Source organism: Podarcis melisellensis (assembly GCF_964234715.1).
Source record: "Podarcis melisellensis genome assembly, chromosome: 17".
NCBI lineage: Eukaryota > Metazoa > Chordata > Lepidosauria > Squamata > Lacertidae > Podarcis > Podarcis melisellensis.
The window spans coordinates 10,790,141-10,805,284 of NC_138534.1; the positions used below are offsets into that span (position 1 = coordinate 10,790,141).

Here is a 15,144-nt window from a genome sequence, read left to right on the forward strand (position 1 = left end):
TATTGATTGTCTAAGTCCTGGCGTGGAGAAGGGGAGCTTCAACCCCGCTGGCTCAGCAACCCACGAAGGCCCTCTCCCTCCCACACTTCCTCTCGCGGAGCCATTTCCCCGGGAGGAAGCGGGTTTTTAAATGCACCGCGCAGCGCGGCTCGGCCGCCTCTTCGCTGCGGGCGCGCAAGACAAACGGATCCGCTTCTTCTGACGCCGGGACCGCCCCGCCGGGACCGCTAAGCGCAGGAAGGCGGCCGCGCCGAGGCAGGAAAGGGTCGGAGGGCCGTCGGGTGGGCCTGACTTCGCCGCACAGCCCAGGCAACGCTGCCTCTCTCCGCCTCCTCCCAGTCCCCCGGCGGCGCCTGCAGCAGCAGCACCAGCGCTCTCTGTCCCGGCAGCGATGGACGGCGAGCCGAGCGGCAAGGAGCCCGACGACGCCGACCAAGCTTACGGTAAAGGAGGATGCGCGCGGAGGGATCCCTCGGGCCGGGGCTCGCACCGAGGACCTTCCTCCCTCCCTCCCTCTCCCCCGCCAGCCGCTGCGACAATGGCGCCCGCCCCTCGTGAGGGGCTTTGCCGGTAGTGGCTCTGCCCGGCTAGGGCGTCGGCCCAAGGCGGGGTGGCACCTCAGACCCCGGGCTCCAGCGGCCTCCGGCTTCCCCCCTCGGCGCTGCTTCCAGCAAATAGGCAGGCGCCCGCTACCTGAAATCCAGGGCAGGTGGATGGGTCGTAGCTCCTCTCCCAGCGGTGGCGTAGCGTGGGTTGTCAGCACCCGGGGCAAGGCAAGTAATTCGCGCCCCCTAACCCGTGGATTTGCGCCCCCTAACCCGTGGATTTGCGCCCCCTAACCCGTGGATTTGCGCCCCCTAACCCGTGGATTTGCGCCCCCTAACCCTAACCCCCAGCTGTTGCGCCCAGTGCGGCCGGCCCCCCCTCTGCACCCCCCACGCTACGCCACTGTCTCCCAAGTAACAGGTGTGGCCCTACGAGTAAGGGAAAGGGGGTGCTGGTTTCTTCTTTTTTGGGGGGGGGGGAGAAGATATATTGCTTTGTTTGTAGTTTCCCTCTGTAGCAGTGCTTCCCAACCTTTTTTTTTTTTTGCCATGCCCCACCTAAGCTTCTCTAAAATCCTGATCCCATCCCCACCCCTGTGACATATAATTCTTATTACTCAAAAAGCAAAGTCCTATTCACGTGGAGGAAGCATAAAAGGCCATTCACTGTTAATAACTCATTCTGGAATACCCCCCCCCCTTAAAAATCAAATTGTGCCCCACATTGGGAACCAGGGGTCTATAGGTAGCAACCTGTTAGCTGGGGCAGGGTAGGAAGGGGGGTGCCAACTTGAAATTTTATTTATGCTTTTCAGGTTTATACATTTCACTAATTTTACAATCATTTTGACATTTCAAAACTTGACTTTATTGAATAAACTATGGGGGGGGGCAGGTAAGCCCCGTCCCGCATAATCAACCACAAGATGTGGCACACGAAACCATTTGAATGGCAATGTCCATCAACTTTTGGGTGGAGCGGTCCCCTCAAATGTTTTATTGGGGGTGGCAAAGGGACCTCAGCCCCTAGGAGTTGACTTCTGTGGCGGGGGGGGGGGGGCTTTCTCATCTCCCCGTGACCACCAGTGACGTGGGTTGACTGTTGTTTGGGTGTTCATCATCGTCGTCTTGGCTCAGGCAGCTTCAGTTTCTTTATTGGCCCAGGACTGTCTCCTGGTCTCCCTGGCTAGTCTTGTGAACCGTTAGAAGATGGGCAAATTGATTATGGCATGAATTTATTGAGGACCACCGACTTTATGGACTGCAACTTATGCCACAGTCGGCATCCAGGTGCCCCAACAGTCTTTGTTGCCTTTTCCGCAACAGACTAAGGGGTCTGCCCTCTGGCCAAAGATGTATGGGAACCTCTATATAAACAGGAAGCAGACAGAAGCTGTGAAAACAGCAGTGCTTGTGGGTGACGAAGCGTCTTAGCAGGCAAGGTTTTTTTTTTCAAACGCTGGGGGAGGAGGGCATCTATCCCTGCCCACCGGCTTGAAGGAGTTCTCTTCGGATTTAAACTACTGCAAAACAGTGGTTCTCCAAGGGTGTGGCAGGAGAGAATGGCAAGTGTGACGGGGAAGATTCTAGAGAGATCAAGAAACATTTAAACATTTCTGAGTAGTGTGGATGTACAACCAGAAACAGTATCTACTCCTCTCTTCAAGAGAATTGGCTATTCTTCTACAGTTCTTCATGGCATATTGTGAACAGGGATTTTCAACTCTGATAAATATGGAAGATCAGAAAAGAGAAAGGCTTTTTTTGTGGTGATGAGGACATGAGGGTTTGTCTCAAATTGGACCTTATAGAAATGAGATTACCTGGCAAAATAATAATAATAATTTATTATTTATACCCCGCCCATCTGGCTGCGTTTCCCCAGCCACTCTGGGCGGCTTCCAACAGAATATTAAAATACAATAGTCTAAAGCAAGCTCACACCTCTCATTGAGTTTGTATACATAAGGTGCATATGTGAGAGGTTCGTTTAATCATTACATTTCGGGAATAATTCATGTTATTATGTAGCTGCATTGTTTTATGCTCCCCAGATGTCCCACGATCATATTAAAAAGCAGTTGTGTTTGATGTTATAAATCAAGCACTGCTAGTTGTTGTTTCTTTTTGTTGTGCAATGTATTTCTTATCAAGAAAAGGGTCAATGTGGCACGAGCAAATTTTTATTCTGAAAGTGTGGCCCAGGGAAAAAAGTTTGAGAACTTCTGAACTAGAGCAGCAGGCAGCTCTCTTTTATCTAGGCTCCATCAAAAGGCCTTTTCTAAACTCACCGCCTGAAGCAGATTAAGTAAGTGACAGAGGAGAGTGAGGCTGAATTGGTTGATTGTAAGCTACTTACAGGGACGCAGGTGGCGCTCTTCGAAAGCACATCAAAGTGCAAGTAGATAAATAGGCACCACTCTGGCGGGAAGGTAAACAGCGTTTCCGTGCGCTGCTCTGGTTCACCAGAAGTGGCTTAGTCATGCTGGCCACATGACCTGGAAGCTGTACGCTGGCTCCCTCAGCCAGTAAAATGAGATGAGCGCCGCAACCCCAGAGTCGTCCGCGACTGGACCTAACAGTCAGGGGACCCTTTACCTTTAAGCTACTACATTAGATGGTCTGTACCAGGAGGTCCTGTGCCCAAATATGGTGCACGAGGAGGCAGCTGCTCCTTCCACCAGTGCCAACCAGAAAGGAAAGGGGTTTGTTGTGGCCGCAGAACGGCACTTTGGAAGGCCGGCCCAATTCCCCTTGCTCAACTTTTCAAATTCTCCACTGAAGGCCCCCAGTATTGGCAGTTATTAGCAAGTGATGCCCTGACTCTAGTTGCTGCTCTCAGAGCAATGTGGGCAGTGGGAGTTCCCCTTTCCTTGAAGGAAGTGTTGTTGTGCTTACATCATGTGCTGAAGATGTAGACGTGACCAGTGGGGTGCCAGGCGGACTCCTTTAAGGCCTTCCGCCCCTGTTCTAGTGAGCTGCTTTCCTTCTGAACTGTGCTTTACTCTGGGTTTTTCTCTCACACACACACACAAACACAAGGCTGTGCTGCCTTTCTTCCACCCACATCCGCCCTAAAACCATTCTTGCTTCTAATCACTCTGTCCTCACGCATGACTTCACTTTCTTTTTCTTAAGACAATAGCTTGGGCAGTGACTGGATCATTCATCATCAGCTGAGGAGCACAAGTTTCGACAGCTATGCAGTGTTAGAAAACTCAGCTATATAAGCTAGGAACCAAATGGCTCCTTAAAACTGAGGTTACAGTCGCCAAAACAGAACATTTAGGGAAGCTTTTAATATTTGGTGAATTATTGTATTTTAATATTTTGTTGGAAGCCGCCCAGAGTGGCTGGGGAAACCCAGCCAGATGGGTGGGGTATGTATGTATGTACAATGGTACCTCAGGTTACAGACGCTTCAGGTTACATACGCTTCAGGTTACAGACTCCGCTAACCCAGAAACAGTACCTCAGGTTAAGAACTTTGCTTCAGGATGAGAACATAAATCGTGCTCCGGTGGCGCAGCAGCAGCAGCAGGAGGCCCAATTAGCTAAAGTGGTGCTTCAGGTTAAGAACAGTTTCAGGTTAAGAACAGACCTCCAGAACAAATTAAGTTCTTATCCCGAGGTACCACTGTATGTTTGTTTGTTTGTATGTATGTATGTACAGCTCTAGTAAGACAGCTCAAAAGTCTTGTTTTTCAAAGGATGGACTGACTGTGATTGGTTCTCAGTCAAACATATGGCTAGTTCAGATGACAACCTGGAGCTAGGTTAAGAGCTTTGAGAACTGAATGAAGAATGTCACTTGATCCAGGGACAGTCCACATAGATTTTGGCCTATTCCTACCTCCCCCCCCCCTTAATGCTGACTGCTTCTGCTCAGGCTGCGCAATAAAAGGAAACTGGTTCCTGAAATTCAATCTGATTGTGCGGATAAAATATAACTGATAAAATTCTACAGGAGCGAGTATTAGTGTGTGAAAACAGTCCAGATCCAATGAACCGTAGATGGTGGAGATGTCAGGCACCATTCTGGCGCCCAGGCATCTTCACTTGGTCTCAGGTGATCATGGCTGAGAGGCGCCAGCAAACATTTTCAGCTGGGGGCTGGTCCACTTTCCCTCAGACCTTGTGGGGGGCTAGACTATATTTTTTTGGAGGAAATGAATGAATCTCTATGCCCCACAAATAACCCAGAGATGCATTTTAAATAAAAGGACACAGTCTACTCATGTAAAAACACGCTGATTCCCGGACCGTCTGCAGGCCGGATTGAGAAGGCGATTGGGCTGGATCCAGCCCCCGGACCTTAGCTTGCATACTCATGTGCTAAGTACTACACCACACTGACTCTCATTTAAAAGCATTTTAAAAAATAGAAAAGGAACATTGAGGCAGGGGAGAAGAGGAGAAGGAGAGAGAAAGGGAGAGAGAAAGGAAAGAGAGAGAGAGAGAGAGAGCCTTTAACCCTTTCACCACTGGCAGTTTTTAGCTGAAATCCAGCCTCAGCTGCTTCTCCCACATGGGAGAAAAAGCAGCTTAGGGAGGTTGATTTTCAGCGGAGAAATTGCGGCAAGGGAAAGGATTGCAAAGCAGCCCCTTGGCACACCAATGGATGTGTCCATTCCAGATTGCATCGTTAGAGGCTGCGTTTTGTACCCACAACAAAACACCTCAAGGAAAAACTGCTATGCCTTGGCACCATATGTAGCTTGCCCTATAGTGCTCCACCTAGAAGCAGTTTCTCAAGTAAAAACAGGACAAGAAAAGATAGGAAGGAGAGTTTCTTAAAAGAGCGAGGTTCCCCGCCTCAAGGAATAAGATGCTGGGCTTCCAGTTCTCGCATACAAGGGAGCTGGTTGCCATTGCTCTCTGGCAGGGGGAGGTGCAGTGCTCAGAGGCACTCACACATTGCTGAGTCCTGGCATTAAAGGAGAAACAAAAGTGCCCCCTGGTCAGGTCTGCCAGCTGGCCGATGTACAGCAGGATGCTTAATGCCTCTCTATGCCCATTGCACATGTCCCCCAGTGGCCTCTTGACCTCAAGCACACAAAGAAACAAGACTGAGACATCCATAAACTCTTGTGCCGTCTCTTCTGAGACTGGGTTGGCAGGCTCCACAGAGGACCCTAAACTGGGCCTTTATTCATTATCTCAAAACAGGGTGGAATTGATTTAAATTGAATCGATTTAAATCACGATTTAAAACACTAGTCAGTAAGACTTGATTTAGTTTTTACAGTTATATCAAAAATTACTGATTTGGTTATACTATTGGAAATACGTAAGACAGATAATTATGAAATTATTGTGAGGTTTAATAAGTTAACTGTTTATATTTGGACCACTTTTCTGCTGTATTTCATTGGAAGGAAAAATAATCATTAGTAACCATTTAAACAATTTATTTAACTAAAACAATAACATTATAGTATATGTATCCATCTTTGTTAACTGATGTGGTTCAACGGTTTGTTTTTTAAAAAAACAACACCAAGACTGAGTTTTAGCACACATGAAAAACTTAAAACAAATCATAGCCTTTGGACTATAATGTAACTTAAATAGAAAACTATCTTTAGAAAGATTTTTCCTCCAAAAGCATTTTATTTTAAAAATCTGATTTAAATTTTTAAAAATCTGTTGTTGTTTTTTTAAATTAAAAAAATCATTGATTTTTATCCACCCTGTCTCAAAAGGAGAATTTCAGCAGCTGTTGCTTCTTAACATCACCGGTAATCTGGTGGAACAATGCTTCCTGAACCACCCTGGATTTATATAGGGTGGTATATAAATTCAATAAATAATAATAAAAAGCAAAAACAAAAACAGGGCTTGATGTGACAGTGGAATCCATCACTGGAATCCTTTTCAAATATTAAAGCAGCAAATGGAATAGGGATAGCAGAGATGCATTTTAACTCCTCCCCTTGCTGTTTTCCCAATCAAAACCATCCTCCCAGAGTTATCTCTCAAGATAAGTTAACAGCAAGTTCTGAGTGGTTAGGAGGGGAGGGTTTTGATGAGGGAAATGGATCCAATTTAGTCTGCTCCCTGCTCTGCACCCCATTGATTGCTTTTCAGCTTTGAAAAAGAATCTAGGTGGTCTAGTTGCAGGTCTCTGATACACAGCTGCAAGAATTACACCCTCTGCTTCTCTTTCCTTACACCTTCAGTGAGACTACAGAGCTTTCTCCCTGTGATTTGGCGCAAGGAGTGTGCCAAGAAGACCTGGAGTAGTTGTTAGAACCAGCAAAGGCCTCCATCAAGCAATTGGTGGGTCTCTTGATCCTGGCTGAGCAGCCAATAAAAGATAAAAGCCTTAAAAGCTGTCTAGAAGCACATTTGCTCCTTTTAATTAGCTAAGCCATTTTCCATTTAGTTCCTCATCTGTTTTGTCAGCCTCATGACAAGTGTGTGGGACCGCTCTTCTCCTGCCCTCCCAGGAGGAGGAAGCTGCCGCCTCCAGATGGGTTGGAGAGTTTTGGAATGTTGAATGCAGCTGAAACTTTGACATCTGCACATGTGAAATTTGCATTCTGTTTGCAAGCAGCAAAACAGAAATTTGCAGTGTGTTCCTGTGCACCTGATACCTACCAGGTTTTCCTGAAAGTGTTTTATTTTACACTTATATCATTTGTGACTGGTTGAAGTTGCTCTCGTGGTGCATGTTTCTCCTAAGTACAAGGACTTTAAAAAAACAGAGAGCTTTCATGTCACAGAGCAACACTCGCTCGTGCCATATAGACAACAAGCTGCATTGTCCGTAGCCACAGAATCTGCATGCAGTTTGGGGCCAAAAGGACACCCTGTGTGTCATTGTTGGGCTGCTGCTGATTCCCAACAAAGCAGGGCTGGAAAAGCGGGTAGAGTTTTGAGGCAGAGCATTGGCAAGCAAGAATGGAGGAGCTCAATATTTCCCCTGACTCATACTTTCCCCATGGAAACTGATACTCACCCCCAAGCTGTGTTTCTTTGGTGAGACACCATTCCAGGATGTATCCCCTGCTAGGCTGAAAAGCATTTGTGGAGCGGAGGAGGGACATGGCTTCCCCCGCCATGGGCTTTCTTGTTTGTCCCTCTCTGCTTTGGAGGGATGCACCCTGGGTTCTGGGTTCTACCCTAGCTTGCCCCTCCATCCTTCCTTGCCTCCAGCTCCCATGGCTGCTAATGCCTTTTGGAGTGGTCCTTGATTTTCTCCTCTACTCACCTGTTGCCTTCTCCTTCCCTTTGTTGGGCGACTTGACCCACATGGTGAGAACATGCAGTGCCAAGAGGGGTGGCAAGGCAGGATTCTGGGCCGAGTGTGGATGCCCATTTTGTGGATTTCCAGAAGGATTGTAACTCAGACAGATAAAATAATCTTGGCATACAAGACCCTAGAGTCAAACACTGGATTCTCTAGCCTTGTTGAAGTTCCCATTGGAGCAGGGTAGAGAGGACCAAGGGAGATGGAACTATCCAAGTGGACTCTGGTGGGAGGGCCTAAGCCAGGCTTCCTCAACCTCGGCCCTCCAGATGTTTTGAGACTACAATTCTCATCATCCCTGACCACTGGGTCCTGCTAGCTAGGGATCATGGGAGTTGTAGGCCAAAAACATCTGGAGGGCCGAGGTTGAGGAAGCCTGGCCTAAGCAGAGATTTTGGGGAACAAAAGGTGAGCGCAGCTGGTTCGCCCAGACTGGGCGCAAAGCCAAGAGGGTGCTGCAGGGGGCGCCACAACAGTGATGTAGAACAGAAGCTGAAAGGCAAGGTGTGTGTGTTGAATTTTGGTGAAGGACGGCTAGGGCTAACCTGGTGCAGCTGGTTTAAAAGGAGCTACCATGCAGCAGCAACAGGATGGCCAAACCCAGAGAGGCAGATGTGGCTCATCAGATATCCTGGCTCAGGGCAATGAGGGCATGAGGCAGGAAGTAGTGCCTAGTCTTCCATGGTACCAACCTCTGGTTTCCTCAGATGCCCTCTTTATAGGTTCCTCCCCTGAGTTTGCTAATTCCTGGCATTGTTGCTTCACTTCCGGTATTTTTTTCTTACTAGTGGACGCCAGTGGTGTGTGTGAGTCATGGGCTGGCTCATAGCTGCATGGTCAGATGCAGGGGGTTCTTCTGCGGCAGCTTTCTGTCTTTCCTCACACTACTCTACCATTGATGGCTGGGGACACACTTGGTTTCCAAGAGCCATTGGCCATTCCCTGGGTTTGATGGGAGTTGAAGTCCAGTGACTTATGGAGGGCCCTGGCCACTTTCTGGCCCTGCTTATCCTATCTGCTGCCCAGTCCTGCAAATCGTGCCTTAAGACAAGAATATGATATGTCTCTGACAGTTTAAGACAGGGATTCCCAACCTTCTTTTTTAAAAAATAAATAAATCTGGTGCTGCATGTAGAACTCTAATAAACTTGTGGGCATCAGAAATACCTATGTTGCAGAAGAAAAGCAGGCAATGCTCAGACAAAACAAATAAACACAGACTGAAAGAAGACTCCAACAGCCCCCCCAACTAAACAACAGGTAAAAAGGTAAAGGACCCCTGGATGGTTAAGTCCAGTCAAAGGTGACTAGGGGGTTGCGGAGCTCATCTCGCTTTTAGGCTGAGGGAGCCGGTGTTTGTCCACAGACAGCTTTCCGGGTCATGTGGCCAGCAGGACTAAACCGCTTCTGGTGCGATGGGACACTGTGAGGAGTGCCAGAGCACATGGAAACAGTGTTTACCTTCCTGCTGAGGTGGGACCTATTTATCTACTTGCATTCTGGCGTGCTTTTGAACTGCTAGGCTGGCAAGAGCTGGGACAGAGCAACGGGAGCTCACTCTGTTGCACGGATTTGAACCAGCAACCTTCTGCTTAGCAAGCCCAAGAGGCTCAGTGGTTTAGACCACAGCGCCACCCACTCCCCCACAACAACAACAACCCCCACAAGTGCCAAAACATAATTTTTAAAGAATAACAACATTGGGAGGTGACTGGATTATTGGGGGTTTCAGCGGGGTGTTTGAATTTCCCATGGTATCCATCAATGTCTCAATGGGGACTCTTGGTTTAAGAACTTCTTGTGCCAGTATCTCAGAATGGCTTGATAAGGGTTTATGTCTTATGTGTGTAAAACCAGCAAGGAACAGTAGTTCTAAAAACAAATTATGCCCTGTGGGTAATTAGGTCAGGCATCATCTAAGCACATAAAAAGATCCCTGTTGTATCAGGTCAAAGTGGTGCAGCATCCTGCTCTTACAGAAATGCGAGCAGAACCTGAGCACACCCTCCTCATTTCCAGAAACTGCTATTTAGGGATACACTGCCACCTTCTGCATGAGCTTAGTTAACAGCAAATGATTGTGCTTGTTTGATACTGTGTATGGGACTAAACAAAAGAGTTGGCCAAGAAGGAGAGCTGCTAGGAGCCAGTTTAATCCTGCAGCTAGATCAGTTACAGATATGGCTTAACTGTAGGTGAATGTTCCTGGGTAATCCACTGCCTCTTGACCAAGTTCTCCAATTTGTACAGTGGGACTGATAGGTAAAGGTAAAATTAATAATAATAATATCAGTGGGACTGATAGTGACTTGCCTAACTGGGGAAATGAGAGAAGTCTGTGAAGCTTTTTGTATGGCAAAAAAGCACTACAGAAATGGCCAATAATAATTACAATTAAAATTATTTGATTTATATACCTTGGGAATCTTGGGAAGACTTTTTCTCAGGCGAAGGGTGGGGGAAAGAGGGGGAAAGCACAGAACAAGATTTGTGAAGTCCCGATCAAGTAGTTTCACGATCGGATCCAGAGCTGCAGCTGGAGGAAGACCCCACTTTCTTTGTTGGGATTGTAGGTGCCACTGGCCATCTTGGGAGTTTCAGCGCATGTTCTGCAATGTTGATGTTCACAAATTACATCTAACAAGTAGCGTTTTACAAACAATACAAGATGCATGAATCTGTTGACTTCATGGATGTTGCTATCAGCCCCAACACAAGTCAGTTGACTTCCTGGGTAGTCTAGGGTGGGGGAGATGGGCAACCAACCGTTCCTCCTAAAAATAGATAGTGGGGTTGGGAGTCTTGTTGTTGTGGCTCTTTGAGGAAGTGCTTCTGCCACACCTGCTCCAGTAAAGGAGAGGTCAGCAGGAGTGTAGAGACCCAAACATGTGTGTTCTCATTCCCAAAAGATAGGCATCAAAAGATAGGCAGAGGATATCAACTAAAGCCCTGGCTTGCTCTTGGGCCTTTAACAGCAAAAATCAACAGAAGCAGCTATTCACAGTGTGAATGTAAGCATTAGCAGGAGATAATGTCTGCAGTTCAAGCATAGTTTGATATAAAGTGGAGCTGTTATTCCAGGTTTGGCTGAGTTTTATTGGTTTATTTTTGTGCTGGTTTCACAGGGCTCATCCACACTTCTGTTTGGTCTGTGACTTCTTGTTCCATCACTTTCCCTGGGAAAACCCACTGCTGATTGCTGGAAATGTCAATTGGGTTTTCTGCAGATTGACGGTTGATGGGTCAAGACTGGTGGGACAAGAGAACACCCTCTTGGACCCAGGACTAGAAAGCGCAGGGCAAACTGAAGTGCAGATGAACCCATAACCTTGCAAAGTAGATAGCATGATATTTTCTACTGGGAGATGGATATTGCAAATGGTTTTTATCTTGTATCTTGATTTGTATTTTATAGATGTTTTGAGCTGCTTTGTGGGGCCAAAAAGTCAGATTTGAATCTGTAAATCCTTTAAAATATTCAGAAGATGTGAACCATAGCTGTCAACTTACAGATTTGAAAATAAGGGACCAACAGCCTCAAAAATAAGGGATCAGCAGCCAAAATAAGGGATTTTCCAAGCACAGGTATGTTCAGCTTCTGAGCCCCTCCAAGCCAAAGGCAGAAAGCCCAGCCAGCAGCCAAACGAAGCCTCAAGCGGTGGTTCCCACAGCGCAGCAACCCGGCAAAGGGGATGCAGCAAGGGAAACCACCGTCACCTCTCCGCTGGGAAGCGCTGAGCAAAGGCGAGTCCCCAGGCAACGCGGCCGATTTGATCGGCATAAGGCATGCAAGCTCCACCCCCCGCCGTTCTTAGACTCCTTATTGGGTGAGCAACGCAGCCAAGCAACACCATTGGAGCCTTCCTTCTCTCTGGCCAGCAGGGAGGGAGGGAGGGAGAGGAGCTGCTTCCTTTGAAACCCGGGAAATTTAAGGGACATCATCAATAAGGGACAGCAGCACTGGGATAAGGGACTTTCCTGCCAAATAAGGGATGGTTGACAGCTATGATGTGAACTGTAGCCCACAAAATTCATATGGGGAAGCATCATAGCTTAGTGCTTGTCCCGATGGCTCTCTGAGGGGAAAGGCCATGGCTCAGCGGTAGAGCTTATGCTCTGCATGCAAAAGGTGTCAGGCTCAAACCTTGGTGTCTCAGGGTGGGACAGGAAAATACTTTTGCTTGAAACCCTGGAGAGCCTCTGTCAGTCTGCATTGATAATAATGAGCAAAAAGCAGAGACATCACCTTGCCAACAAAGGTCTGTATAGTTAAAGCTATGGTTTTCCCAGTAGTGATGTATGGAAGTGAGAGCTGGACCATAAAGAAGGCTGGTCGCCAAAGAATTGATGCTTTTGAATTATGGTGTTGGAGGAGACTCTTGAGAGTCCCATGGACTGCAAGAAGATCAAACCTATCCATTCTTAAGGAAATCAGCCCTGAGTTCTCACTGGAAGGACAGATTGTGAAGCTGAGGCTCCAAGACTTTGGCCACCTCATGAGAAGAGAAGACTAAACGACTAAACAACAACACCAACAACAGTGCCCTCCAGATGTTTTGGGCTACAGTTCCTATTGGCTTGCAGCCAATAGGACCAAATGTCAGGGATAATGCTAAGGGAAAAAAGGCAACAGATTAGGAACGGTCAGAAAAAAGACTGGGAAAATGTATCCAAAGGCTCATCTGTAAGTGGCTATGAAACAAGATGAATGGAAACTGGGAGAAGTTCCCAGCAATGTTTACTTTGGGCTGATGGGTGCTTCCTATGAAGCTGAGCCCTCTCGGTCCTCTGACAATAGAACTTTTTCACAGCAGAATAACTTCCTTTTTCAGTGGCTGAAAATTGTGCTGCAGAATGACCTGTCCTGACTCTTCTTTCCTGCACTTGGTATTTGCATTAAGAAGAAGGAGGCACATTGCAGCTGCAGTTGGTTGTTCAAACTAAATGGGGAAACCCTTCTTTTTAAGCACTGGGGGAAGTTGCCTAGTTTTGGTGGGTACCGCAAGGTTCCACCTGGCTGTCCTCTCTTAAGATTCCTCCCTGCCCGCTTTGGTTAGAGAGCAGGGCTTTACTCGTGTTCTGGGCACAAAGTAAACGCTCTTTCTGCAGTGAAAGATTTCTGTGCCTTAGAATCCTCTCCCCCCAAGTGGATCTGCAAAGTCACTTCCTTGCTTGTGTTTAATGTCATGGGAAAGTCTTTGGTTTACTATAGCTTTTCCTTTTTATTGGAAACTCAGAAACTTAGAAGTTCCTGCTGCTCTTTTGTATTAATAGAATCCTTCAACTCTGGTAGTTTTAGCTGTTTTAATGGTGTTACTGTTTGTGTTAGTCTCTGTGCTTCATTTTACATAAAAGTGACTCCTTTTATTTATGTTTACTTACTACTTGCGGGTGGCGCTGTGGGTTAAAGCCTCAGCGCCTAGGGCTAGCCGATCGAAAGGTCGGCGGTTCGAATCCCCGTGGCGGGGTGCGCTCCCGTTGTTCGGTCCCAGCGCCTGCCAACCTAGCAGTTCGAAAGCAGCCCCCGGGTGCAAGTAGATAAATAGGGACCGCTTTCTAGTGGGAAGGTAAACGGCGTTTCCGTGTGCAGCTCTGGCTCGCCAGAGCAGCGATGTCACGCTGGCCACGTGACCCGGAAGTGTCTTCGGACAGCGCTGGCCCCTGGCCTCTTGAGTGAGATGGGCGCACAACCCCAGAGTCTGGCAAGACTGGCCCGTACGGGCAGGGGTACCTTTACCTTTACCTTACTACTTGCAGCATTTATACCCTGCCCTTTAGCCAGAAAGGTGTGGATTGGGGGGGAAACAGTCAAGTAAGGCAATCCCTGCCCTCAGGCTCACTATCCAGAAAGACATGACAGGTGAGGAGAAAGGAATAGGAGGGAGGGAGCAAGCAAGCCCAAGCGACAGTTCTTAAAGTTACAGACAAGGTTCAGGTTGCCTAGCCCTTGATCAAGAACAATCCCTCCCCAAAGCACTCCCCCAGCCCCAAAATAATCAGAATCGGAAGTAGAGCTGTTGACAGCATTTGGGCCAGGAGGGCTGGGCATTTCCTGCCATACAGTTCTACCCCCAGAGGGATACACACGTTTCATAAATAAATGATCAGCTAACACATTCCCAGCATGGTAGCATATGCCATCCCATCATTGCAGCCGACTGTGGGCTGCTTTGATTGCTGCCCCAGGAACCAAGGCCTCCTAAGATGGATGTTTCCTTGCTGTTTTCATACCTGAGACACAGGTTATCTAAAATTAGATAACACGCTTCACCCTTGCCTTCAGAAATATGCAGATATACTTTCAGTCTGTTCCTAGAATAATGGGCTGGCAGTCTCCTTGCAACTGTGAGACAGCCCAGGGCTGGCATCCCACCCCCCCTTTGCCCAGCCAAACAGGTTTCAGATATAAGATTGTGCTTTCTAAGCAGTGGTGATGCAAACTGTGATAAGTACTGTGGGAGGCAGTGGAAGACAGGAGTGCCTGGCATGCTCTGGTCCATGAGGTCACGTAGAGTCGGACACGACTAAACAACAACAACAACATGCAGAGAGGAAGGGGATTCAGATCCCCTTCCTCCACTAGAGGAGAAACTTCTAGCCCGCACCCCCTGTGCTTGTCAGCTGTAGTGTAGGTTGCATCAGGAACTTCCAAGGCATTCTTAACACCCCCACCACCCCGCTGCTTCCATTGCCCATGCAATAAGAGAGAGGGGTGGGCTCAAACTATCCCAAGAGGCATGGGATGTGTGGCCCCAAAGTCCACATCAACCCCTCGTGTAGTGCATGGCTGTTGCCTTGACATACAGTTTGAGGATAACACCTATTTACAGTGGTGTGGAGACCTTGAGACCTTATGGGACGTGGGTGGTGCTGTGGTCTAAACCACCAAGCCTGTTGGGCTTGCCAATGATTGGCGGTTTGCTCTGTCCCAGCTCCTGCCAACAAACTCTGGCTCCCTTGGCCTGAAAGCGAGATGAACACCGCTCCCCATAGTCACCTTTGACTGAACTTAACCATCCAGGGGTCCTTTACCTTTTTTTAGACCTTGAGTGTAACTGATTTGTAGAACACGCAACCTGAAGAAAAAGACAATTATGTGCTTTAGTAAATGAGGAATACACACACAAACACGGCTACAGTTCTGGAAGTGCCTGGGGCAACTTTCACTTCTACCAGAAACTCAGTGGATGGCTTGAAGCAAGCTGTTATCTCCTAGCTGCCAGTCCCCACTGTCTGCAAAACAAGGATAGCAATGCTGGCCTTTACACACAGTGTGGTTGTAAGAGTGACACAAAACATATGAGAAGCGTTTACCATGCTCAGAAGTTGCATGCATAACAAATA

General features: G+C 47.7%; 1 protein-coding gene across 2 annotated transcripts in view; it reads left to right on the forward strand.

Annotated features, from left to right (window-relative positions):
• The first annotated feature begins 254 nt into the window (after positions 1-254).
• SLC44A2 (solute carrier family 44 member 2 (CTL2 blood group)) overlaps positions 255-15,144 on the forward strand; it is a 57,629-nt gene continuing 42,739 nt past the window's right edge. The window contains exon 1 of one of the 2 annotated variants that reach the window (XM_081894092.1): positions 255-443. In XM_081894092.1, coding sequence (XP_081750218.1) covers positions 392-443 — 52 coding nt within the window. In that variant the 5' untranslated portion in view covers positions 255-391. The remainder of the gene's footprint in view (positions 444-15,144) is intronic. The other variant, XM_081894093.1, reaches the window with a different exon arrangement.